General features: G+C 39.3%; 3 protein-coding genes across 8 annotated transcripts in view; 1 reads left to right on the forward strand and 2 right to left on the reverse strand.

Annotated features, from left to right (window-relative positions):
• Window positions 1-2,238: 2,238 nt before the first annotated feature.
• LOC308683432 (uncharacterized protein) lies at window positions 2,239-4,854 on the reverse strand (the record flags this gene model as incomplete). The annotated part of the gene is made up of 1 exon (XM_081353904.1): window positions 2,239-4,854. The coding sequence occupies exon 1, from the start codon at window positions 4,822-4,824 to the stop codon at window positions 2,239-2,241; it is 2,586 nt and encodes an 861-aa protein (XP_081210030.1). The 5' UTR covers window positions 4,825-4,854.
• A 4,697-nt stretch (window positions 4,855-9,551) lies between these two features.
• zdhhc20a (zDHHC palmitoyltransferase 20a) lies at window positions 9,552-23,437 on the forward strand. Of its 2 annotated transcripts, XM_081354327.1 has the most exons (14): window positions 9,617-9,768; window positions 11,344-11,370; window positions 11,608-11,702; window positions 12,837-12,957; window positions 13,952-14,021; window positions 14,466-14,498; window positions 15,141-15,261; window positions 16,701-16,736; window positions 17,388-17,520; window positions 18,422-18,548; window positions 18,747-18,830; window positions 19,110-19,219; window positions 20,654-20,701; window positions 21,595-23,437. In XM_081354327.1, exons 1-13 carry the CDS (start codon window positions 9,651-9,653, stop codon window positions 20,695-20,697), a joined length of 1,119 nt encoding a protein of 372 aa, XP_081210453.1. In that variant the 5' UTR covers window positions 9,617-9,650; the 3' UTR covers window positions 20,698-20,701; window positions 21,595-23,437. The 2 variants fall into 2 exon arrangements, with proteins under 2 accessions (XP_081210452.1, XP_081210453.1); XM_081354326.1 differs by lacking the exon at window positions 16,701-16,736 and having other exon boundaries at window positions 9,552-9,768.
• Window positions 23,438-23,510: 73 nt separating this feature from the next.
• Window positions 23,511-25,669, reverse strand: part of smg6 (SMG6 nonsense mediated mRNA decay factor) — a 29,491-nt gene continuing 27,332 nt past the window's right edge. For all 5 annotated transcript variants that reach the window (XM_081354323.1, XM_081354324.1, XM_081354322.1 and 2 more), the window contains one exon: window positions 23,511-25,009. In XM_081354323.1, coding sequence (XP_081210449.1) covers window positions 24,879-25,009 — 131 coding nt within the window. In that variant the 3' untranslated portion in view covers window positions 23,511-24,878. The remainder of the gene's footprint in view (window positions 25,010-25,669) is intronic.

The raw sequence follows: 25,669 nt of genomic DNA on the forward strand, positions 1-25,669 counted from the left end.
GTTTTTCCAGTTAAACAGTCCTACTGCCCTGGGCTCTGATTTGGACAACAGAGCCTTGTTTGTGCTGTCTCTCTCCATCCTTTGTTTGTCTTATTCCTTATGGGAAATTTGCAACCTCTTTCTACCTCTGTTCACCCCGTGATGGAGATCAACAGCCGATTGAATCTCTGTCCTTACAAATATCAATTGATGTTGTTTGATTTCAGTAGTATGAGTTTCAAAGATCTGTAGTGTTAATATAGTGTATGCCTTACACTCTGCTTTTAGCATTTCTTGTTATGTCACGACTGTCAAAAAACACAGCTGTGATGGAACCAAAGGGCTTGCTATTTTCTGCCCTCCCCTTCCTTGTTCTCTCTCCCCATCTGTACCACAGTCTCTCCGACTCATTCTCGTTCTCTCTCTGGGCACCACTGTTCCCCCATTCCAGTGTTCATTCATTCCCTCAATTAAGTTTTATAAAGGCGGAGGATCCCCTCTTTTAAATAACTGTATCCTCGTTCCTCTTTGACACAGCATAACAACCCATTAGAAACATATCATTTGCATACAGCAGCTGCATGGTTGCGTGGTGGGAATTTCTATAGCGTATTAGCATCTTAGCATACAGCTCACTGACCAGGAAATGCTGACATTCATGAGGTTTGTTATTCAGGTCAGTGGGTTTTTCAGGCCAGCAGCATGGCACTTCAGAGGAAGCTGGGGGTGGGGGTGGTTGGCAGTGGTGGGGGTCTGGGTCTTTATAGTGGAAAGCTCTGTGGGGATCCACATCTACTGACTGTCCTCGAACCAAAGAGTAGCATGGTTACATAATGTGACTACAGAGGACAATGTACTGCACCGCCAGTCCCTCACAACCTAATTCTGTCCTATGCAATCGATTCCCATACCATAAAGCACCCTGCATGACACTGAAACCGTTCTAGGTATAATCACATTTTATTGATTAAATAGGAAATAATGTGACATTAAGATAATCACACCCACTCATTCACATATACACACTCATACACACAAAAATAGTCCTCTATTAAACATGTGCATGTGATGGCAACTTCGAAAGAAAAGGATCTATTAATCCAAAACTTGATACCACTGTTATCCATGAAAGTCTTCGCTTACCTATAACACCAACTGCCTGTGAAACATCACCTCTACTGTCCTTAGACTTCTTTAATGCAGTCTCACACAAAAGTTCAGTGCAGGCAGAAAGAAAAATCCATAGAGTTAGATCCATATGCCTCATGGTTCTTCGATGACATGTTACATACACATTTGTTACAGTTGACAGGCACTGTGTGACTTAACACAGTGTTTAAAAAACAGTGAGAAAAGGACATCTGTGGGGAGAGGAAGAGGAGTGCGATGGCTCATCTGGTTGAAAAAGTAGGGCATGCGTTCTGCTACATACATTCAAAAGATGCTGTGGAATATCCTGTCTTGGCATGAACTGTACAGGTAAGATATCCAGTTTGTTTGCATACAACACGTGGGAGCTCCAAGAAGACTAACATTGATCCACAAAGTTCACTTGAAAAAGAAAAATTTGAAAAAAGACACCAGACAAGAAAATCTAAAAAAGAAGGCCAAGTAACAAATGCTACAAAGATCCCTCAATTGCTCTGTAACAAAACATTTTTTTTCTTTGTGGCAGTCCAGGAAGATAAGAAAAAAGCACCTTTGTGATGATACTGGGCCCCTCTAGTGTGTTGTAGACCTGGACAAAAACCACAAGACTCGATGTTGGATTGCTTGTTTCTTCTCTGAGGCTTTTAACCACCACAAAAGACCATTATGGATGATGCCGGAGATAATGGATGGATGCATTTATTGTTTCTTCAGAGAAGGTCTACATGGCTTTGGATTCCAGGTGAGGGCTCTTGTGCTTTAGTGCCTGCCATTTAATTGGCATGTTTGGTTGCCATGGGGATCGTTTAGACAGGGCCTGTGCATGTGCATCTGTTCCTGGTGGCACACAGAGTTGAATCCAGCTTCAGTCTGTCCTTGAGTGATATGAATAGAAACACCCAGCTGATAAAAGAATTGTGTGATTAACACTGGTGTGTAAAATAGTTGATAATGATAACAATCCAGTTGTTCCTGTGAGGATATTTGCTGCAAAAAGGCGTAAGCCAGGCACAGTGATGCCTGACCGAATATATTAAAAAGTTTTTCTTGAGAAAACTGTTTCGAGTGGAATGTGTCAGGGTTTTGTCATAGGCAGGATTAGAATGTCAGTTACTTTCGGGTGACGGCAGCTGTAGCTGTTGGTGCAGGCTTATTGCTGGTCCGACGAACGGGCATTTTGGACACTGGTATCTTGGAGCGTGCAGCTTCTGCCCTCCCCTGCACAGAATGGTAGGTTGCAGTAGATCCGTGTTTGATGGGGATCTTAGACTCCCGGGTTAAACTTGTTGCACCAGCTGCTGGATGTGTCTGGAGACTAAGTTTGCCATCAAGAATGTCCTCTTGGCTGTGGGAGAGGGTTGAGGTGACAGCCCCCGATTCTGTGGAGACATCGCTGAGGGCCTCTTTGCTGCTGCTTTCCCGTGAGAGAGTGAACGGACTTTCCTCTTCATGTACCGGTGTTGGTAGATTTGAGTGGTCATCATCTCCATTTGGCTGGGAATCTCGATGATGCAGCTTAGCAGGTCTGCCTCCACCACAAACAGGGATCTTACTTAGAGTTGTGGGCTTTGTTGCAGGGCCCCTTTTCACAGCCTTGCTGATGCTTTGAGTTGCTGCTGAGTCTCTATTGTCAGTTCCTTCTTGTCTTAACAGGTCCTCCCTCAAATCCATGCTGACATCATCTTCTGCTCTTTTTGAAGAAATGAAGGATGGAGTAATACCTGGAGGAGACTTCAGGACAGGAATGTGTGGTGTTGAAGTAACCGTGGGTGATTTCATGGTGGCAGAGGTAAGAATAGGAGCAGGCATGGATGTAGAGTGTGACGGGGCAACAGCAGATGGAAGTTTAGCAACAGAAGCAGCCGTTTCAGAGATGGAGGCTTTTCTTACAGATGTTGTGCCAGTGTGGGTAGTAGATTTTGAAGTTTGTCCTGTGGGTTGTTTTGTCTCAAGCTTAGAAATAGGAGCAGTGTTTCGGCTTGTCGATAATCCAAATGTTGTTACAAGTTTTGGTCTTGGTGTTGGTGCAGGGGCTGGGGTAGGTTTACCAAATGGTGGTGGATAAGGAGTATGTTTGGTTGCAGAGGTAGACGCAGTATGTTTGGATTCTTGGGTAATGACCAAAGTGGGTTTTGTTGCAGGGGTTGATACTTGGGTAGGTTTAGTCACAGGGGTTGGGGTAGGTTCAGTTTTGGTAACAGCAGACGTTTCAGGGGTAGAACTAATTGAGGGGGAGGTTTCAGAAGTAGTGATCGAGAGAGATAGAGGAATGAGTGTAGAGGCTGGGATAGGTTTGGTCATGGGGGTAGTTGTGGAGCTAGATGGTGTGGCAGGTTTGATTTCAGGGCTAGATTCAGGGGACAGGGCAGGTTTAGCTAGGGAAATGATAGGTTTGTTTGTAGGGCTTGATAAAGGGCCTGGGGCAGGCTGTGTAGTGGAGACAGATGTAGGGGTTGGTTTAGGTTGGATAATTGGAGTAGTTGAAGTTGCAGTGGCTTGAGGTATTGGGATAGGTGTTGGTGTAGGCTGGGTTATGGGCATAGCTGATGATGTAGGGGTGGGTTTAGCGAGAGGGCTGGATGTTGGGGTAGGGATAATAGGGCCAGTAGGCATAGACGGTGACATTTTGGTCACTGAAGAGAACGTTGAGGTGACTGCAGGTTTTGTCAAAGGGCTGGGAAAAGGTTTGGTGGTGGTGGGTGAAGGGGTGGGTTTGGTTGCTGAAATAGGGGAAGGTTTGAAAGAGGTGGTGGGGCTTAGAGTAGAAGTAGGAGAAGGACTAGGCTTTGATCTTGTAGAAGTTGTAGAAGATGAAGTCGTCTCAGAATTATCCACTTTCTGTGTGCTAGGTGCTCCCTCCATTCTACTGCTAGCTTTGACCCATTCTGCCTCAACATCTGCTACAATATCTCCACATGCCGTCAGTGAATCAAAGCTCAAAATTGATGAGATATCTCCGAGCAGTGTGCTCAAGCGTTCATTTGTTGGAGGTTTGTTCACCCCGCTCACCTTTGCAGAGTCCTCAGATGACGTAGGTCCCTCTTGTGTTGTAAGAAGCTTTTCCTCTGTCTCCTCCACAGAGCGAGGCGGAGGCCCAGGTGTTAATGTGAGACTCTCCTTTATAATCTCAACACTGTTGGAACGGGAAGCAAGAAGGGGAGGGCCAGGTTGAGGCTCTTCCTCCTCCTCATCCTCCTTCTCTTTACCACGCCAGCGTACTGTACCAAACAATCCCTTTAGGCCCTTCCGTTGGCGTCCAGGCCTCTGAGACTCGGTCTGAGCCTGCCGCTCTCCCGTCAATCCTCGCCGGCCTTTGCGAAGCATATTGAGGAAGCTCAAAGACTTAGCAGAGGTGAGCGAGGAGATGGAATGCCGAGTAGGGGTGGTTTCTGAATTCATGTTTTCGCTCGTGAACTCCTCCATTGGAGCGTCCTCCTGTTGACTCTCATCCTCCTGGTCAAGATCCACCTGCTCTGCCTCTGCTTCTGGGGCAGTAGGCTCTTTTAATCCATCCAGGGTTTTGCTAATTGATGGCGGTGATTTAGGGCCTCCATCTCCTTTCCCACGCATGGAGAAGATGCTAGCGACGCTGCTCCCAGGCTTCCGCTTGCCGAACAGTTTGAAGGCTTTTCTGATTTTACCTGGAGGCTGAGGGTCACATGGCGGTGGTTCACAGCTCTCAGACTGTGCATCCATATTCCAGCTCCACTGCAGTGTGTCTTTTCCTTCGTCTCAACGTCTCGGTCTACCCTCACACTTTCCCTCTTTGTAACCTCACGCTCAGATGAATGAAATATAACTGATAAGAATAAATAAATAAATTACCTTTTTCCTTTGTGTTTCTATTGACTGTTTTTGCTAGCAATGTGTATCTATCTCCGTCTTCACTCTCGTTCCCTCCCTCTGTCTATTGCTCTTTTTTCAAGCGCTCCCTCTTTCTCTCTCTCGTTCTGTTCCTCCCTCTCTAGCCTCCGCCCTCCCTCTCCCTCTCTTTCTCTGTTCCTCTCCTCTGGCTGCTCCAGCTGGTCACCATAGCAACTGAGGGTCTAAGCAGCTTTCGTCAGCAATGGAGCGGAGCCAGGGGCTGTCATCATCCTACCCTCTTTCCTTCTTTCTCTCTCTCTCCCCGTCCACTCCCTCTTTTCATCCAAGTGTTCCCATGTCTCCCATCCCAGTTACTCATGCAGATTCATCCTTCCTATTTTTGACTGTGTTCTCTTGCTATCAGCATCACTGATGCGTATGGGACAAAGGACAACACAGGCAGCAACTGGCTTGGTTACAGCGTCCCTGCTGTGATAGATTTACAAACAAGCTGCTCAAAATATCAATCTGATCGAAATATGTTACCACTCCAAGTGTGTGTACATTAAAGGGGAGGACATGTTGGAAGGGTGTTGAAATTGAAATTTTGTAATGAATATGGCTGTGATTGGTGTGAACATTTTCCCGTAATTTCCCTCTCTTTCCCAATCTCTTGTCGTCTCAAATTCACTGTCTTTCTCTAATAACCTTCCTTCTCTTCTTATGCCCCTCCCACTCAACCACCCACAATCTCTCTCCCACACACACATAATTCTCGTAGGAATTCTCATCAGTAGGTTTGTACTCTTGTAGCCCATCCTTTTGCTTGTCGCACTTATTTTGCTGGGGTCTTGAGGACTATTTTTATTTATCACGTTCCTCTCATCATGAGTTTGGCCCACCTCTCCTACCCAGTATCTTCATCTCTGCATCAGTGTCTCTCTGGCTCTTGCTGTCTTTCATGATCTCCTTATTTGTAAAGAAATTCTCTCTCCCTGTTTGTCTTTTTCTTTTTTTTAATTTACATATGAGATTATATACCATACCCATCTCTCTTCTCCTGCACATCCATTTTTTATGGATTCAAAAAAAGTATGATTAGGTAGCATGATTCTAGGTATATAAAAAAAGTGTAAAATTCTTAAGATTTTGAATATGATTGTTTTAATTTGTTTAGAAAGCCCATATATTTCAGAAAATCATAAATACATTCTTCTAATTATTTTAGAAAAGAGCCATTTCTTTGAAAAAACTTGTTTACTACAGTTTATAACTGAATTATTTCAAATATGAAATTGAATAATCGTTATTTATTTTCCTTTTTTAAATTTAATTTAATGTATTAATTTAATTTAATTATATATTTTGATTCTTTTTACAATAAGTTTCAATATTTTTTCTCGTACTCTCTAGAGTCTAGACTGTTGTGTAATGTACTTAACCTTTTTCATTTCTTTTTACTACACTTTATCGATAAAGAGTTTGGAGAAAAATTAAGTTTTTGTCTTGAGTACACCACCAAGTGACCCAGGACCGCCACTGGTGTCCCCTCTGAAGTAGGTGCATGACACCCTCTCTACATCCATTCATGTATACATCTACTTTTCTGTCCTTATCTGCTCAGTATTCTCTCTTTTAAAACAGGCCTCTTTCCTCCTTCCTTCACCTCATCGCAATGAAACAATGAATTCATTCATCCCTTAAGTGGTGCTTTCATTGGGGCTCACTAAACAGGGGTGACTCGCCAGACAGAACAACACATTACTCTGTGCTGAGACTACCTATCTCCAACCTATTAAAGGAGGCTCAAAAATAATTAAAGATGTTTTCTTCTATATTGTGATGTTCATCGGAGTGAAACAGATTAACGAACAAAAATGTAGGGTGGGGACTTGGTTCAATCCATGGGGTGTTGATTGGTTTAAAAGTCAGGCATACGTGAGATAACTCTGTTAATTTACCAGAAGGCAGAGTTATATTATTTATAAAAAAAATAAATAAATAATGAAAACATATAAAAATGTTTCGTAAATGAAACATGCATGGATGAATAATTCACAATAAGATCAGTGACATCCATTTAGAAAATAGGGTGAATTTTAATTTAATGCCGACTTTAAAGACAAGTTTCTACTGTGCTGCAAATCGTCTTTGCAAAATTTACAAAATTCACAGTTAGGCCACCCAGAGGAAGAAGGCTAGTTCAGCTATATATGATAGTAAGATTAAGAATTTGGGGATTTTTCAGAGTGAGTTTAGATTTCAAGCATTGCATATTTTAATTGTGCTAGCGTGATTCATCAATAAACACTACTGATAACCATATCATCCAAGTGTGTAGATACAAACCACTCAGTCACATTACAATAGATGCGCAAGACTGCTTTTAATTGTATCATCTTAAATGAATCTGTACAGAATCTGCCAGCAGCCATATCACCCTGTAGCCCAAGACTGGTTGCCCACTGAAGCTAAGCAGGGCTGAGCCTGGTCAGTACCTGGATGGGAGACCTCCTGGGAAAAAACAGGTTGCTGCTGGAAGAGGTGTTAGTGAGGCCAGCAGGGGGTGCTCACCCTGTGGTCTGTGTGGGTCCTAACGCCCCAGTATAGTGACGGGGACACTATACTGCCAAAAGAGCACCGTCCTTCGGATGAGACGTTAAACCGAGGTCCTGACTCTCTGTGGTCATTAAAAATCCCAGGATGCCCTTCGAAAAAGAGTAGGGGTGTAACCCCGGCATCCTGGCCAAATTTGCCCCTTGGCCTCTATCCATCATGGCCTCCTAACCATCCCCATATACTGATTGGCTTCATCACTGTCTCCTCTCCACCAGTAAGCTGGTGTGTGGTGGGCGTTCTGGCGCAATATGGCTGCCGTCGCATCATCCAGGTGGATGCTGCACATCGGTGGTGGTTGAGGAGATTCCCCCCTTCTATGTAAAGCGCTTTGAGGTCTCAGATAAAGCGCTATATAAATGTAACGAATTATTATTATTATTATTAGAATATAAGTCACTATAAATTTAATAGGCTTACAAAAAGGACTCATTATATTTACATTAAGTGCAGAGCACAAAGAGAGTGATACTGTGTGTGTGTGTGTGTGTGTGTGTGTGAGAGAGAGTATTTTATCAAAAACAAGAGTTCTAAATCTAGCTCAGCACAAGATCTATTTATCACACGTAGGCTAAGTGCTGGAATAGACAATTTGTTCTTTGTTTTGTTGGTTCTCTGACGAACTCACTTCTGAAACCTCCTGAAGAGAAGAGCAGATATGGAAAGAGAGGACCAGGACCAGAGGAGTCTGTTTTCTACAGTGCAGAGAAATGAACCACATCTGGCATCAATGTTGGAATTCCCCCTGCAGGACAGGGCACAGGGTGGAAAACGAATCTAATAAAACTCGCAAATAAACCGACTTAGGCCTGCTATCTAGCCCACCTAGCCAGCAAACTGACAATGAATCAAATTAAGCACAAATGAAAAGTACCACACTGATGAAGGTGACTCTTGGGACATCCAGTCTAACTCATTAACTAGATTAAATTTAGCTGGGTGATTCAAATCCATCCAGACTGTAATATTGATTTTTGCGTCCCACGCAAAGTCCTCTCACCTCTACACTGTCTCAATGGGAGACCAACAGTGATGCTGAAACTACTGCGCTGCTTCCCTCTGCTGACGTGATGGCGAGTTGCAGGAAAATTACAAATACTGTATATATAATTACTTATTTTATACTTTTTAAATAATACATTGGAATGTTTTGCTTGGACTAAGCTTGATGGTGTTGTGTGTAGCCTATGTGGGCAAGTGAATTGAGGTGTTTTTTGAGTTTATTATGCTTAATAGTTTATTGCATGGTTCTTGTAATGAATAAATATTCAGATTATTGTGATATTTTTATTTTTGGATGAACTATCCCTTTATAATAATAAAGGTGACTAGTAACCATGATATCAAAATAGATAATTCAGTTTTTTTTATTTTAACGGAATACAAATGATTTATTCGTACAAGGTGCACATCATTATATTTTTTAATGCATGTGCCATGAGACGTGACAAATTCCCATAAAACATGAATTTAAGTAGCCTAGTGATAGATCATACAACACCAATGACATGTAATTAGTCTAATAACCAAGTGAAGTGAGAAAAATGAAAACAAATGAATAAACGTGCAAAGTTAAACAGCCATAAGCATGTTGACTTTGAAAGTAATTTTTAAGAAGGACTATTAAGCTACACATTTAAAAAATAAATAAATAATAATTAATTAAAAAAAAACTAAAAAGCACATTAGTTTTCTGAAAACACCACTGTACATGCATTTTATATATAATAAGTTACACACATCAAAACACAATAAATAGGGGTTTAAACTCTCACGTCATTGAAGAAATAAAATCATTTAATAAATATACTGCGATTAAATGCAAGGCAGAATGGCAGAAAGGTGAATGCTGATTTCATTTGGGTTCCTAAGGCTCGGGACAATTGTCACATAATATAACAAAACTATATATGGGAGGACAATTGAATGTTTATGGTGTTATTGATTTAAAAATTAAATACTTATCGCTTAATTGGGCGATAATGGGGAATTAATGTGCTGCTGGTGTTAAGCAGCTCTTTGTTTTTCTCCGAGCGCGTCGATCGGACGAGCCTCGTGCCGTGACGTCACCGACACCCTTTCCGACGAGGGTCGGATTAAAGATGGCGCCCTCTCAGGCGGTAAGATGCTGTCAACGGGGCTTATCCTGGATACCTGTGATTTTTATCAACCTGGTCGTGTGCTGGTCCTACTACGCTTACGTGGTGGAGCTCTGTATATGTAAGTTTCGACCCTAGTAGACTTGGTAGAATGTAACACAGTAGATAAAAGTTGATGGCTAGTTGTTGGTCAGGGAAGGAAGTGACAGTAACTGACTGGTACCAGATATGAATCGAAATTCAGCTCGGTTTCTTTGTATAGTGTTTATTTATGTGCATAATTCACGTCGAAAGCCATGAATGAACTGGTTTGATTTCAGTTATTGTATGTACAGTGTTAATTCAAGCGCGAGCGTTAAGCCCAGGTGTTAAACTGATTGAGAGGCTTGATTTGACAAGCTGACGTACAGGAAAGAATGGCGAATGTATTATTAATTTTCAGTAACATAAAGCTCACTTCAATCTGATCGAGGTATGTCTCGGAAGATTTCTGACTTCTACATTGTTTAGTTTGTCAGACAGTGACAATGGAACTTGTCTTCAGTGTCATGGTATGATATAAGTTACGCTTTACATCATAATTTAAGTCTTGTATAATTATAATATATGCACAATTATCTAATTAAATGTTAAATAGACTTAACGTTTCTTAAATTTTCTTTGAATCCACACTGCAGGACTATTGAAATGGACAATTAACCAAAAAATTTAAATTCTGTAATATTTTTTGGGATTTTAAGGTTGAACTCCTTAAGTGAATAAATTAATATTATTTTAGATATAGCCTAAAGTGTGAAACATAAATGACTGAAAACATATATGCTTTAACTACAGCTGTTGTTAACCACTTCACAGTGATCGCTGCACTCTCTGTGGTTCCACCCAGTTATTACTTTCCCATCAGCTTCTAAAAATACTCACTTCATTGTGTGTTCCGGTCCATTTATTACCCTAGTGAAGTGCAGTGATATATTGTAAACCCTTCCTTATTGATTCCCCTCTCTTTTTTGCTATAAAGGTTTGTAAATCCTTTTAGAAATCTGACGGGATGACTCCATGATGGAGAGTTGCAAGTAAAATCTCAAATTAACTTTTGCTCTTGTTGAGTTTCTTATTTTATTTCACAAATGAAACAAGGATTGTGACACCAGTGACAAATTCACATGAAAGATGAATTGACATTCATATGATTCACATTAAATCATAGCTCAATAAAATAACAACACAATGTAACACTAGTGAGACATAACCAAGTGGGAAAAAATGGAAATGATTAAACATTCAATATGTTGTGCACATTTAAACCTCCTACATACTCTGACATTGGAAGTACTTTTGTACTTTTTAAAATAAATATTTCAACATTTATTGAAATACTTAATGAAATAAGAATACATGTATTTAAGCAAAACATTTAATGAATAAAAGATTTCATCACGACACGCTTCTGTCAGTCACTTGAGTCGTCATGACAACCGGGGTTCTCCATCCGTGATGGACACAAGGCTCTCTCTGACAGCACTCTGCCAGATGGCAGTACCAGTCGCCTGGCGCTCTGGCATAACTGGAGGGAACTGGGCGGTTGGGAGCTGAGAGAGCATTAGCAGTATCCCAGCACTCAGCAGATGGCTTTGTGAATCAGGCCAGTTGTTCTTGATGGGATTGCCGATTGACCTTTGCTTCTTTCTCTCTACAGACACAATCACTAACACAGAGGAGCAAGGTAAGAGGAACGCCAGTGAAACCAAGTGCACAATATTGCAAAAGCAGTTAACAAATTCTTCTGTTGGCTAATCTGGCCTCCTACTGTTCTTAGTCACATGTTTTGTCGTACCAGAATGAACAAAACATCCCATTTCTGTTATGAAGTAACAGCATTTTTTTTTTTTTTTGGTTTATAAAGTAAGTATGGATTGTCGTTTGTTTTTCTAAAATTCCCCTCATTCTGTTTCTCTTGCAGTTTTTTATCTCATAGTGTTTCACCACTGTTTCTTCATGTTCATATGGTCCTACTGGAAGACCATCATTTCCAAGCCTGCCATCCCCTCAAAAGAGGTACTGTCATTCTCTCTTTGTCTTTCTGTTCTCGTTCCTTTATTTATTAGTTTTGCCTCAGGGCCCAGGTCTTGCTTTAAGTTTAGAGATCAAGTGGTGGCCCAACAGTATATCATATTTAATATTTAATGTAGTCTTCCCTGTATTTTATTTTACTTTGTGTAGTTCAGTGTCTGGATTTTGAGAATGAGGGAAAGTTGTACTGTATAACCTGTCAAAGTATCGTAGAGATTGGTAGCAAAACGCGTTGAGGTCAAGAACAATTAAAAACTTTGTTTAATATAATGTTTGATAGATGTGTCTATTAATTTTTCCATCTTTTATTTATTTAGTTTTATTGGTGGTTAGGCATTTTATTATTTGCTTGTAGCATTGGTTCCCCCCATTCTCATTTGGGACCCAATCAGAACAGATATGTTGAGAATCACTGGTCCAGTGTTGTTATTGCTTACTAAAATAAAAACTATTAAAAGAAAATAATAATTATGAAATAATGCTAAAAAATAAAATGAAAATTATGTTAAAATATGTTGCCTTTGAAGGTTGAATTACTAAAATTACATTCCATTATAGGATACTAAAATAACACCACTGGTCTAGATCATGTTAGTCTCAGCCTCAGACGTGGCAGCCATTGTAAGTTCACAAGACCGAAAGTGCATATGAAGCCTTATTGCCAGGCTCTCAGGTTCTCATTTCACCTGGGTCATGGGGGAGGAAAATATTTATCATACTGTAATGTGTATGTGGTTATGTTCCTCACATCTGGAGGAGGAGCAGCAGCAGCGGGAGCCTTTAAACTCTGGCTGCTCTGTAGTTTTATTACCACAAAATGTAATGACAGAGAAGAGAAGAGGAAGAAAGCCCAAAAAAATGATGTTTTAGCATTTTTTACTGCCTGTGGGGTGTGTGACGTGGTTTAGCAGTTAGGTCTAACACACTGAGCTCATTTGGACAGTGCTAGTCAAATAATTTCTTGTCATGTATCTATCTTGCCAATAAAGATGGCAAAAATAGTATTAAAAATTGAGTAGTATTAAGTTATTTGAAAGTTTCTGGTTGATTTTGGTTGCATATGCAGATTCATATTAGTCTATTCGCACTCACAATCTAACATCCTGTTGTCTCTCTTAGTTCTGTCTCCCTAAGGTTGAAAAAGAGCTGTATGAGAAAGAGGAGAGACCAGAGGCCCAACAGGAAATCCTGAAAAGAGTGGCCAGAGATTTACCCGTATATACACGCACAGGATCTGGGGGTGAGCTTAAAAAAATACAACGCCATTGAAATCCCTCCTACTTCTTTCAAATGTTCTGCACTTAATTCAACTCCAAACACTAATACTTCATTACTTTTTGTTTTTATAAATGTATAACTTTATAAATGTGTAGTTTTAAAGTTTGCTTCAACTTTTTACTCAAACTGCTATTCTGATAAAATGTGATATTAAATGCTGGTGATTTCAGACTTTTGTACTCCACTGTATCTATTTGCATACTGAAGTGTGATTGGTTATCTTTCTTATACACAATTGTTCAAAAATTTGGAGTCGTAAATGTTTTTGAATTAAGTCTTTTATTAGGGCTGCACAATATTTCGAAATAACGCAAATGTACATATCATGATATGTATATCGCAACGGCTTGTGATACGCTACTTCAAAAAGTTGTGAAAAGTTTTAGGTCGACGCATATAGCCGAGAATAGACTGGGCACGCAACTGTTACTTACGTGTGACTTGCTTGGCCTTAAAAAGAGTTATTAAGCACAAAAAGCTGTGGAAAACAACTCATTGTGGGACTCGTGCTGTCTGACACACACACACACGCTTGAAGCACACACACACGCTTGAAGCGTGCACACAGAAAGCCGCTTCTCGGACAGCGTACAATCCCGAATTCAGTTATATGAATTCATTAATAATAATAATTCATAATAATTCGAGCACTTTTCTCGCCACACAAAACGCTTTACATGGAGGAGGGAATCTCCTCAACCACCACCAGTTCTCTTTCGCATAGTTGTGCTGGTTAATATTTTTGTGGAAACAGATGATTCAGTTTTTACTGTCACTTTTGATCAGTTTAATGCATCATTGCTAAATAAAAGCTTTAAATAATTTCTTTAAAAAGAACTACTGACTTACTGACCTCAAACTTTTGAATGGTTTGGTGTCTAAACATCTATATACTAGTGAAATACAGTTCGGAGTTATGAATTGATTCTGAATTATAAATCCTCTTCCCTCCTCAGCTATCCGTTACTGTGATCGCTGTCAGCTGATCAAACCAGACAGATGTCATCACTGCTCTACCTGCGACAGGTGAGTCCACCCAAAAAACACAGTCTACGTCGGAAATCACATACTCTAATTTGGTACTTAATTACTTCACGTAATTACTTCATGACCGCTTAAAAAGAGTATGTTGTATGTAGTATGAATGTGTGTATTATGAATGTAATCTGGATGTACTACATTCGCCATTCATAAATCCTCTCCCATGGCCTCATGGGATAGTAAAGTGTCCATGTTATGCACACTTCAGAATCTCGCCAGAAGTAGTAGGTCATCCGGGTACTTTTTGCCTACTTCTAAAACTTTTTTTTTTATATATATGATTACTGTGAATTTGGACATATTTATTTTGTCACATACTGTTTATCGCCTGCTATATAGTAGGGAAGTATGCCATTTCGGATGCAACCATAGTTATCTTGTATGTCTTGGATTTGCACATTTTATTTTGATCCTTTTTGTTTTTCCCAGATGTGTGCTGAAAATGGATCACCACTGTCCATGGTACGTGCATCCGGAGCTGCGATCAGTTTATTACCTTAAGTTATGTTGTCAAATAATAACGGCTGGGTATCGAGTTCGATACTTTTTAGGCACCGACCAAATTGCCTCGATACTATCGAGTATAGAAACAACATTGTCTTGTTTTTCGGGACCAAATTTCGATATCTAAGGGGTTAATCTTGTAAACGTCAGTGCATGCAGCATGATTGGCTATAGTGGAAAAACACTAGTTTACGCGGTTGCCCAAGAAGACATGGCTTGCACGTGAGGCTGTAGTGTGTGTTTGTGTGTGTAAGCGTCCTAACCCAGATGGAAAATATGTGGAAAAGATCAAATGTGACTCAGAATCAAAATACGAGTGTAAAAAAAGTTTAACAAACTAAAAAAAATCAAAAAATTTTTTTTTGAGGTAATGTAATGTTGTTAAATCGGATTTTATTTTTTTCGTTTCATAAAATTGTTATCTAAAAAAGCATCGTTCAGGAACCGGTATCGAAGTAAAGGTATCGGTATCGTGTTTTTTTTTTTTTTTTTTTTTTTTTTTTTTTTTTATAAACGATACCCAGCCCTACACATAAGCTGTCACCTTTTGTGCTTGAGTTACTATGCAGAGAGATAATGACTCTTTGCTGTGTCTTTCAGGGTTAATAACTGTGTTGGATTCTCCAACTACAAGTTCTTTGTGCTGTTCCTGGCATACTCTATGCTGTACTGCGTCTACATCGCCGCTACAGTTTTGCAGTACTTTATCCAGTTCTGGACAGTAAGTCCGCACATTCACACAAAGACATCTGATTCCTCTCATTTCTCACACTTCTTGCTTCTCACCTTGTGCTATTTCGGAGCGCCAACCTCAGTGTGTCTCTCCATCTATCTGTTTTTCTGTCTGCATGAAAATGAATTGCAGAAGACCTAAACAATTATGTGAAACAATAACGTACAGTCAGGTGGTAATATCACAAAGATAAATAAATGAATTGCCCTGTTGGGGTTTATTCTATTATTTTAGATTTATTTAGTTCATTATATCCTGCTTAATTACACAGCTACATGCTAAATAAATAAGTATTATTATAAATTATTTATTATAAATAATAATTATAAATCAATAAACATTGATTTGAGTTTAAGGGTGTCTTCACACTTGTAGTTCGTAAAAACACTGTAAAACTTTTTTTTTTTTAGGTTTTAGTCCTGGTCCGCTTAGTGTTCACATTGGCATTTTAACAATGAACCTAAAAGCATAAGGATATGTTCATAACCTGATTGGTTGGCTTTTATTACGTATATCTCACAACGGAACTTAATGAACATCCAAAACAATGCTGTGTGCTAGGCTAAATGTGCTTGTTGTATGTGCGTAACCTACATGTGATGGTATTTTGACCTGTTGAGAAATCATGAAGAGTTTGTAAAGAACTCAAAACAGTGGCAGGAATCCCTCCGTCACACACGCAAATGAAGATCTGCTGCGAGGAGATGCGGTTTTGATGCCTGAGATGGGCAACATTACTACTATGATGAGAAAAAACAGGTATACTTGAGCATTCTGTCCTTTTTAGGGTCGCATCTTCACATTTCATTCGAACCACACCAGAGTTCGTTTGGAAGCAGACCGAGACCCATCTTTTCAGCGGTCTCGGTCTGCTTGTTTGGTGCACACCAGGGTTCGGATGGCAGCGTTCACACTTATTCAAATGAACTGCACTAACAGAGCAATCGCACTAGGGTTTGTTTTAATCAAACCAAACATGCCAAGTGTGAACACCCTAAAGGTACACTGTATCTTTCGGCCCTCTAGCTGTTAAAAAAACAAAGCTGCATGCATTTTGTGGAAGAACATTATTTTGGTTGTGCTTTGGATTTGAGTGACTCTGCTGATGAATATGGTTCTTTCTCATAGCTAAAAAGAGAGAGATTATCTTATTTCACAATATTGTTGTTTTAAATTAATTTTTGATCAAATAAATGCAGCCTTGCTTAGCATGAGACTTCTTTTAAAAAATTTTTTTTACAAACCCCAAACCTTTGAACAATAGCATATACTATGTGTTCATTTATATGCACCAGTATTTTCACTAAAACTTTTTTAATATTCTTAAATGCTACGCGAGGACCTTTGTGTGTTTTTGAGACACAGAAAGATGGAAGAAAATGTGTCTGCTTCTAACATTCTGTCTGTTTTTAACACTTTGTCTGAAGCTTTGCAGACGGAGGGCTATAGAGCATTGCCCGGAGGTAAACCACTCACGCGTGCTTTGCACTGTTTTGACTGTTGCCGTTTGTTTTGTGTTGCACTGTTGGATCATTTTGCTTTGCATTCTTGTACTGAAAATAACCAGTAGTGTTGCTACAAAGCGTGCAGTTTAGCATATTAAATTATACAGATGCTTTTTAGTGGCACAACAATCAGCTCTTACCAGACATGGACGTTAGTGTTGACGTAGTTAGATGAACAGGCTCTGCAACTACATTAATGCCAGTAAACGATTTTGGGCATCTCACAATTTTAAAGGTGATGTGTGTATTATTATTTTTTTTGTTAAGGTTAAAATATTTTTTCCCTATCCTAGCTTAATATTTAGAGACAGCTTGACAGCAACATTGGCTCAACCAGTGGTGTGAGTTTGGGGCGGGACTATATTTTTCCGACCAAACCGTGGTGTGTCTGTTATTTTCTTTGCTTCATTTACTGATTCTAAAAAATGTCACGCTTCACATTTCAAAAAATCGTTTGCCAATTAAATGTATTTGTTCAGCTTTACAAAGAATAGCACCTTAAAATGACCTGTGAGTGAGGGTCTTGCCTGAATATGCCTTTTGTAGTGTAATGAAATGCTGATCTACAAACTAAAATGGGAAACTTAATGTAATTTTGTTACTCAACAGAATCATCTGCCAGACACTCATGCAAAGTTCCATGTGTTGTTCCTGTTCTTTGTGGCGGCCATGTTCTTCATCAGTATCCTGTCACTCTTCAGCTACCATCTGTGGCTGGTGGGAAAAAACAGAACCACTATAGGTAAGATGTTAGTATTGCCTGCTTCTTTCTCTTCCTTTTTTTTACTACTTCTCCTTCTCTTCCTTCTCCTCCTTTTTCTTCTTCTGCTTCTCCCTCTTCTCCTTCTGCTGCGTCTTCTCTTTCTTTTCTTTCCTCATTTCCTCCTCCTGCTTCTTCTAGTCCTCCTCCTCTTGCTTCTTTCTCTCCTCCTTCTTCTTTCTTCATCTTCTTCTCCTGCTCATGCTTCTCCTTCTCCTTTTTCTTCCTCTCCTCCTCCTGCTTCTCTTAATCCTTCACCTCTAAAGTTTAATTAATCTGCAACTGTTTAAATGTTTTTTTTTGTTATTACATGTTTTTTCTTCTTTTCCTTCTTTTTCATCCTTTTTTTTAGTTTAGTTTATCTCTAGCCATTAAAATTATTATTGTCGTTATTATTATACCTTTCTTCTTATTATAAGCTGTTGTTTATTACATTGTGATTGTTTTTTTTCTTTTGCTTCACTGCAAACACTAAATACAGTAAATATAGTTATCGTTTCTAATTACTTCCTCGTCGTATTCCTGTCCAGGTTCACATTCTGCTTTCCCTGTCACTCTTTGACCTGCTAGTCCTCCTATCTCTTAGTTATGTATTGTGACCTATTTTGCATCATTATCTTTTACTGAGGGAAAATGCAGTCACATGTTCAGACAACAAATAAAACTTTGCTCATAAAAGTCAAATATAAATGAATGTGGACAATTGGATTGTGAGTGTGCTTATGAAGAATGTTTAGGTAAACTTCAAGACAAAAAAAACAACAACTTTTGTGTGCCCTACAATGAAGTTTGATACTCCTCCCAAACTTAGTTCAAAAGTAGAGGATGTCATTTGTTGAGAACAGGAACAGACCTCATTCTAATCTCTCATCCTTTGTTTCAGAGGCGTTCAGGGCACCGGTGTTCAGAAATGGTCCAGATAAAAATGGCTTCACTCTGGGCTTCCGTAAGAATATCAGCCAGGTGTTCGGGGACCAGAAGCTATGGTGGTGCATACCCATTTACAGCAGGTGAAAACAAACAAACTTTGTTTATTAATAATATGCACCAATGAATCATTCATAATTACATACAGAAATGTGTATTAAGAAAGTAAATGATAATTTTAGTTTAATGTTAATTGTAAGATTATAAGCACCCTCATGAAAAACCATTCAGTGTTGTGTGGCAAGTTATGGTTGCATGAGTAGCTGTTTTTTCCTCTCTAGTTCAGGCGATGGCTACACGTTCCCTACTCGCTTAGTCAACGTTGACGCAGAGCAAGGCAATGTTGAACACCAGGCCATTAAATGGTAATTACAATCTACTTTGTTTACAATTCCTCTAGTCATTTGAATGGCAGTATAATTCTGCAGTTCGTCATGAAAACAAATTAAACCATGCGTATTTTTCCCTTTAGATCATGTGCATTTTCTTTTAATCTCAGACATTCTAGAAGTCTGTTTTCCCAGAAATGTCTTCAGAGCGTCACTGTTAATAGTAAAATATAATCCAGGGTGAGGTTTATTTTGGAGCTGTGGAAATCTCCATAAGTGTTTGTGACTGACACATAATGGTTGTTATGGTAACAGCACTGTTGATGGACAGACAAACCCCAGACCTCTGAATGAGTCACAGAATCTTCTCATAGGCAACAATACGCACTCTGAGGAGCAGAAAGACGGCAGTCCTGCAAACATAGGTAAGTAACGTCACGCCGGAGCTTTTACACCCCTTATAGACCTTATGTAGCCCCGCCCCTTTTCAGCGCTGCACTCGTTGTCTTTTGACTTCTGGTCTGTATTTTCACAGCGATTTTGCGTGTTTATCAATGAACGGCTCGTTTTAAAATCTTCCCGGTCGACTGACATTTGTTAAGTCATCTGCTTTAAACATTACAGTCCTCATGATAACTTTCGTTAACTTTACATTACATTAAGTAAATCCACTTCAAAAGCTAATTACTCCTGGACAGCAGCGCCATAGAAATATACAGAGCGACCGCAAAAACGGAAGTTAAAGGGATAGTTCACTTTGAAATTAAATTTTGATATGTTTTAGCTTACCTCAAGGGCATCCAAGATGTAGGTGTCTTTTTTTCCGCAATAGTTTCAATTTTGATATTTTTAGGTCAAACCGTTCTTGTCTGACAGTCGTATAATGCAGGTCTATGGTCACTGTCTCAAAGAGCATGCACAGAGTCCAAATTAAAACAATTCCCCATCATCCAAATTAAACAATTCCCCATCGTAAGTACACATTGATGGCCTAAGACACGAAATGAGCGGTTTGTGTGAGAAAACGAACAGTATTTATATTGTTTTTACCTCTTATACACAGCCACGTCCAAGTGATCTGAGGGCGCGGGCGCTTCCTGCTGTGTGACGTGTGCGCAGACTGGTGCATAGAAATATATACACTAGATGTCGCATTAAAGACATTCGTTCCAATGAACTGCCATAGCCAAGGCGACATCTAGTGTATATATATCTATGCACCAGTCTGCGTACACGTCACACACCAGGATGCGCTCGCACCCTCAGATCACTTGGACGTGGCTGTGTATAAGAGGTAAAAACAATATAAATACTGTTCGTTTTCTCACACAAACCGCTCGTTCCGTGTCTTAGGCCATCAATGTGTACTTACGATGGGGAATTGTTTAATTTGGATGATGGGGAATTGTTTTAATTTGGACTCTGTGCATGCTCTTTGAGACAGTGACCATAGACCTGCATTATACGACTGTCAGACAAGAACGGTTTGACCTAAAAATATCAAAATTGAAACTACTGCGGAAAAAAAGACACCTACATCTTGGATGCCCTTGAGGTAAGCTAAAACATATCAAAATTTAATTTCAAAGTGAACTATCCCTTTAAAAGACAATATTCTAAAGATGGCGGCGCTCTTGTTTCTCTGGCGCATAAGGTCTATATTGCTAGAGAACATTGTTAAATATGGTGGGTTGTTTATCACTAGATATTGTTAAAAGTCTAATGATTTCTCTGAATATGGAGACGCACTGCTCCTTAATGTACACCGGTTTGCTCCCTAATGTAGTTGACCGATTATATCAAAATGTGAGGGAAATGTATGCATTTATGAAACTGACTGATGTGGAATTGTCTTCCAGAGGTATGTCAGCCTGTTTCTGTTACCATGGAGAATGAGTCCTAATCAGGTAAGACTTTGCTTTAGTTTGAATGGGGATTGTCTTTGGGGTGATGTGTTGTAGTGGTTAAGGGTACGGTTACACGAAAACAATGTTCTAAAAGCAGAAATGTTTTTTCCTTTCGCCTTTTTTCGTGTATGATGATCCCCGTTCACATGGATCTGTGGAAATGATTAAAACACTTTATTATTAATGCCAGGCCAGTAGTTGGCGATATCACTTTGTAAAGAAATCCTACATGCCTATAGACAGAACACACATGCACGTGACATCACCAGGTTCACAAATAAGCTTTTTTGTAGTTTACACAGATGCATATGGTATCTTTTCAAAAACTTGCACTTTGAAACCCCGTTTTCAAAAGTTTGCTTTTTTAAGCCCGACATAAAGAGCTTTCCCCTAAGATCTGGGCAAGAGTTTTGTAGCTTTGAATCAGTGTTTTCTGAATACTTTAATGTTGTTTATTTTTCAAATATAATTACAAAAAAAAAAACGTGTAAATGTATATCTTTTACCAAACATTGTCAAATTAACTGTATTGATACAATTTCATGTAGTGATTTAAGTCTCACAAAATTCTGGTATGTGAAACTTGCATATTTTATTTAGATAAACATCACTGAAAGTCCAGTTCAGTGAGTCAAATGTTGATTCGGTGAGTTCATTCAGTGGAGGATTCATCAGACTGATTCAAAGCAGTAAATGTCCATTCGCACCAAAAAAAAAAATATATATATAGCATTTTGCAATTACATGTCCATTGAAACTTTTTTTGAAAGATTTTCTGATTGGTGGATCAAAGTGTTTGCTAAATGGATACTTGCGTTCCTTCTGTATATTCATAGAATGGATCTTTCCAGTGTTTATTCTAACACAAGTTTGGTTTCTCTCTCTCCTTACAGGACCTTGGAATGGCACCAGGATTATGTTTCCTCTCTTAAGGATTCTCTTGTTCCAAGACCTTGTGTGCAAGACCGCATAGCCCTCAGATATAATGCCTTAAGGTTAGCAGCATCATCATCTCATCTCTATGGAAATGACCTGCGGTGGATTTATTTAACCTGCGTTCATATCCGCACAGACTCTCAAGTTCTCCGCACCAAACACCGACTGAACTCAACGACAGGTTTTATTGCACGGTGACTAACACGTTTTCTTTTTTCCGAAATGCACATTTATTTGATCAAAATACCTTAGATGACCTTCAGGTTTTTGTCTGTCCAATATATAATGTATTTATACTGGTTAATCTCTGGGATTACTACGTTTTTTTTTTTTTTTTTTGACCAAAAAAAGTTTGGCAGGTGTTTCTACCCAAGATGCACTTTTGTCAGCTGCAGATGTTAACTGATCTGAATTAACATGCAAGTGCAATGCATTATTTGATAAGAAAGTGTTCCTCCGTTAAGTAAAATTCACTACACGGAAGCGTCAAGAGTTGTAGTTATGTATTTTTTGAGATAATTCAGAAGGTGCAATACTTTACTTTTAGATCTTTACATTAATGTACTATCTTTGTGGAAAACTTAATGTAGTATTCAGTGGTATCCCACAACCTTTAGGTCCTCTACCCATTCATTAACACTTTTTCAAACCTCAAGCCCATCAGCATTATACTATCAGCTTTGTGCCTTTGTTTGAGGGCTAGATTTTGCAGCAGATGGTGTGAATCGTGACATTAAAGCACACTTCATTCCTAGGTTGTGTAGCACATGCAGCTCAGTTGTTTATTACAGAAGGAACTCAGGCCAAGACGTTCAACTTTTGCCAGCTGCGGCAAATATGGAAAAACGAATTTAGCAAATAGTATCATGTGGAGTTTCCTTAATTTAAGTTTGAAGACAGCTGAAGTTTTTACTCCACGTGAATGTGTAATCTTGGTGTACAGTTTTTTTTGTTTGCGTAGTTTTGTTTCTGCTGTTCTGTGAGTGGGAGGAGTTCAGTGAGGTCTGTTTACAGATGCACCGTCTTCATTTATTCCTGGAGAAACGTGACCTCATAAGGAAGCTCTTATGTGACTGAAATACGTGCATATCTCTGCTTGAAAAAGATTGTGTTAATACTTTGAAAACAACCCATAAAACTCATTTCAGAGTTGATCATGGAAGGCATTGAATCGTGTTTGTAGTGAACAGTTGCTATATCGTTTTTTTTTTATTATAGTTTTTCAGAATTTTTTATTTATGTTATTGCATGTTAATATAAAAAGTATTGAAAAGCAATGACCTAGTTAAAGGGGCCACGAATTACCAAATGAATTATGACCCCTCGATAGCATTACTGCAGAACTTGAGCTGAAGTAACCATTGCAACATCAAATGTAATTACCGATAGGCTGCTGCATCTGCTGGAGGTCATGTGGTATTTGAATGAGGACATGATCGTCTTTATAAACATTTTTATAGGACTGTGAGTATGCCAAAAATAATCATTTTAATATCAAAGAACTCACTAATCAATCACTTACTCCCTCATGAATATGTAATGCATTACTGGAATTTAAAAACCAAACATATATAGGAGTTTTATTATTGTTTCCAGAAAAAAAAGTTGTACAGGATCTTTTTGTACTTACTCTGCAGGCCAGTTTGGTTCATGATGTTATATTTGAAGATGTTTCTGAAGTCTAAACAGTTTGCACAGATTTTCCGTCTAATTCAATTTAATGTTTGTACTTTGCAGATTTACCAAGAATTTAATGTATGCATTATGAAATTGAATTAATAAAAAAAATGTTGGCACTCCATTGGCATGTGATTGATTTTGACAGTGAAAAGGAATGACAACTGACGACTGCATTACATGAACGCTCACTACCTGTGCTGAAAAAAACCTCTTTAATACATAATAGTGACAACACAAATGATTAACTCAGAAATTTAAATTAAATCCACAACATTAAAAACAAATCAGGAAGACTTGTGACCAGAGGTGATTAATTCAGATGCTGCTTAAAGCCAAACATGGCTTCTTGTTACCACAGAACAGAAATGTGTGATATTTGACCATTAAAACAAACAGGCTCTAACAAGATGACATACCAGGTCCCATTAGAACTGTAATACTCCAGTTTTGGGAAAGAAAAATAATAACCACACTAAAACACCAGCACAGACGATCCACTCAAAAACAGGCATGAAAATAATTCGCACAAACATTTCAACAATGACAACTAAACAGCAACCAGTGTTTTTCTTGATGGTTGTGACAGCAGTTTATAAATAACCCACTTCACAGCTCATCCAAGTTGTCCATTTCTTTATGAGAGGAAACAAAACTCTTCTGTTCTGTTTTGCTCAACCTCAAAATTGCAGATTTTATGTTCCATTTTTTCAGAGACAGACACACCTTGTGAATAATTTTCAGCAAAGCCTAATTTTCCTCAAAAAACTGATGACAGATTCATTACATCAGTATTTACTTGACACAGGAATACAGATGTTACAATGACTTGAATTTACACACTTGATGCTTCCATACAGCAACTACAGAAGATCAGACAGTTAGACAGAGTGTATTACAACGAAACCATGTGACCTAAATGAAAACAAGAACCTGACAGTCAAAACCGAAGGCAAAAATGCAATGCAAACTTAAATACGCAAGAAAAAAAATCATAAGAGCTTTAAATCAATCATGCTTAGAGCAAGCATGCACCGGAGGCAATGAAAACGCAATCAGGGCCGCTTGGGCCACAGAGCAGGAACGCGAGACCGCCTCACACCGCCCCCTACTGGAGCACTCACCTCATCACAGGCCCTTGGAGAGAGACGGAAGCGCTGGAATGAGCTCATCCGCCTGCGTGTGACTCCACACAAACACTACAAGCTGACACTCTAAACAGCAGAGCAGCTGATGCTGGGTTCTCTTTCTCACACACGTACACCTCGCCTGCTTCCTGTTCTACAGCATTTCTGCGCTTTAATTAACCCCCCTGAATCATCTAAGCTGCGTTCAACCTCTCCAACCGTGTCCGAAGTAAGCGGTTGTCTATGCACGCTGCGTTTTAAGGGGGAAATCCTCCATTCTTTCTTGTTAAAGTAGCTTGATGTGTTACTCCACTCTTTTTTTTTTTGTCAGTTCGACAAAAACTTGTAGTATCTTTCCCCTTTAACTTCATCCTCTCTCTGTGACATTCCTCAGTGGAGGATGATTGGTTTGTACAGCAGTAGGTCGGGTCTGCGGTTCAGCCTACTTTAGCCCAGATCAGGAACGCGGGGATGTCTCGGACCGGAACGTTGCGTGTGAGAGCTTTGACTCGCAGGTTGCGGTCGTCCGTGAGCAAGACCACCTCCCTGCGCAACCGCACCGGCCCATCTGGTGGAGAACACAAAACTGGTCAGTAAATTCAAAGAGCATTTGTATAGAAAGTATTCTTGCTCGAATTAGAACGCGTTTAAGTATGTTTATTACATGCTCTCTGAAATGCTTGATTCTGATTGGTTAGTCGTGCCATTCCGATAGGAGTGTGCGATATTGAAAAAACACTTAATGTATCCTTCAAAAGGACTCGAAACGATGGCTGCCTTCAAAGGGTCCTTTAAATTGAGACGTTCTTTGACAGAGCCTGATGATGTGATATGCAGCTTTCAGAAGCGCCCTATATCTCATGTCCCGCAGGAGTTAAAGTGAAAAAAAATCCTGAGCCTGAAAATTTTTTGGAAGGCGCGGGTGGGGGGGGTGGGGGGGGTGCGGTGCGGTGCCTTGGGCTTCATTGGCACCATTTATTTTCAAGCATGTTAATGGCATATTTTTATGAATAAAGACCAGTATCACTGATATAGCTACTTATGTCTCTTTGTCCAAAATTTAAAACATTTATTAGGCTTAAAAAAATATAACAACTTTTAATTTAAGTAAACTTAAAACAATCATCACTTAAACCCATAATAAATGTAATATTTGCCTGTACCTTACCTGTCTAACCAATGTGAATATAGAAATTGAAACAGTCCGCACTGCATTAATTATAAATGA

Source organism: Scardinius erythrophthalmus (assembly GCF_964197995.2).
Source record: "Scardinius erythrophthalmus genome assembly, chromosome: 23".
NCBI classification, from domain to species: domain Eukaryota; kingdom Metazoa; phylum Chordata; class Actinopteri; order Cypriniformes; family Leuciscidae; genus Scardinius; species Scardinius erythrophthalmus.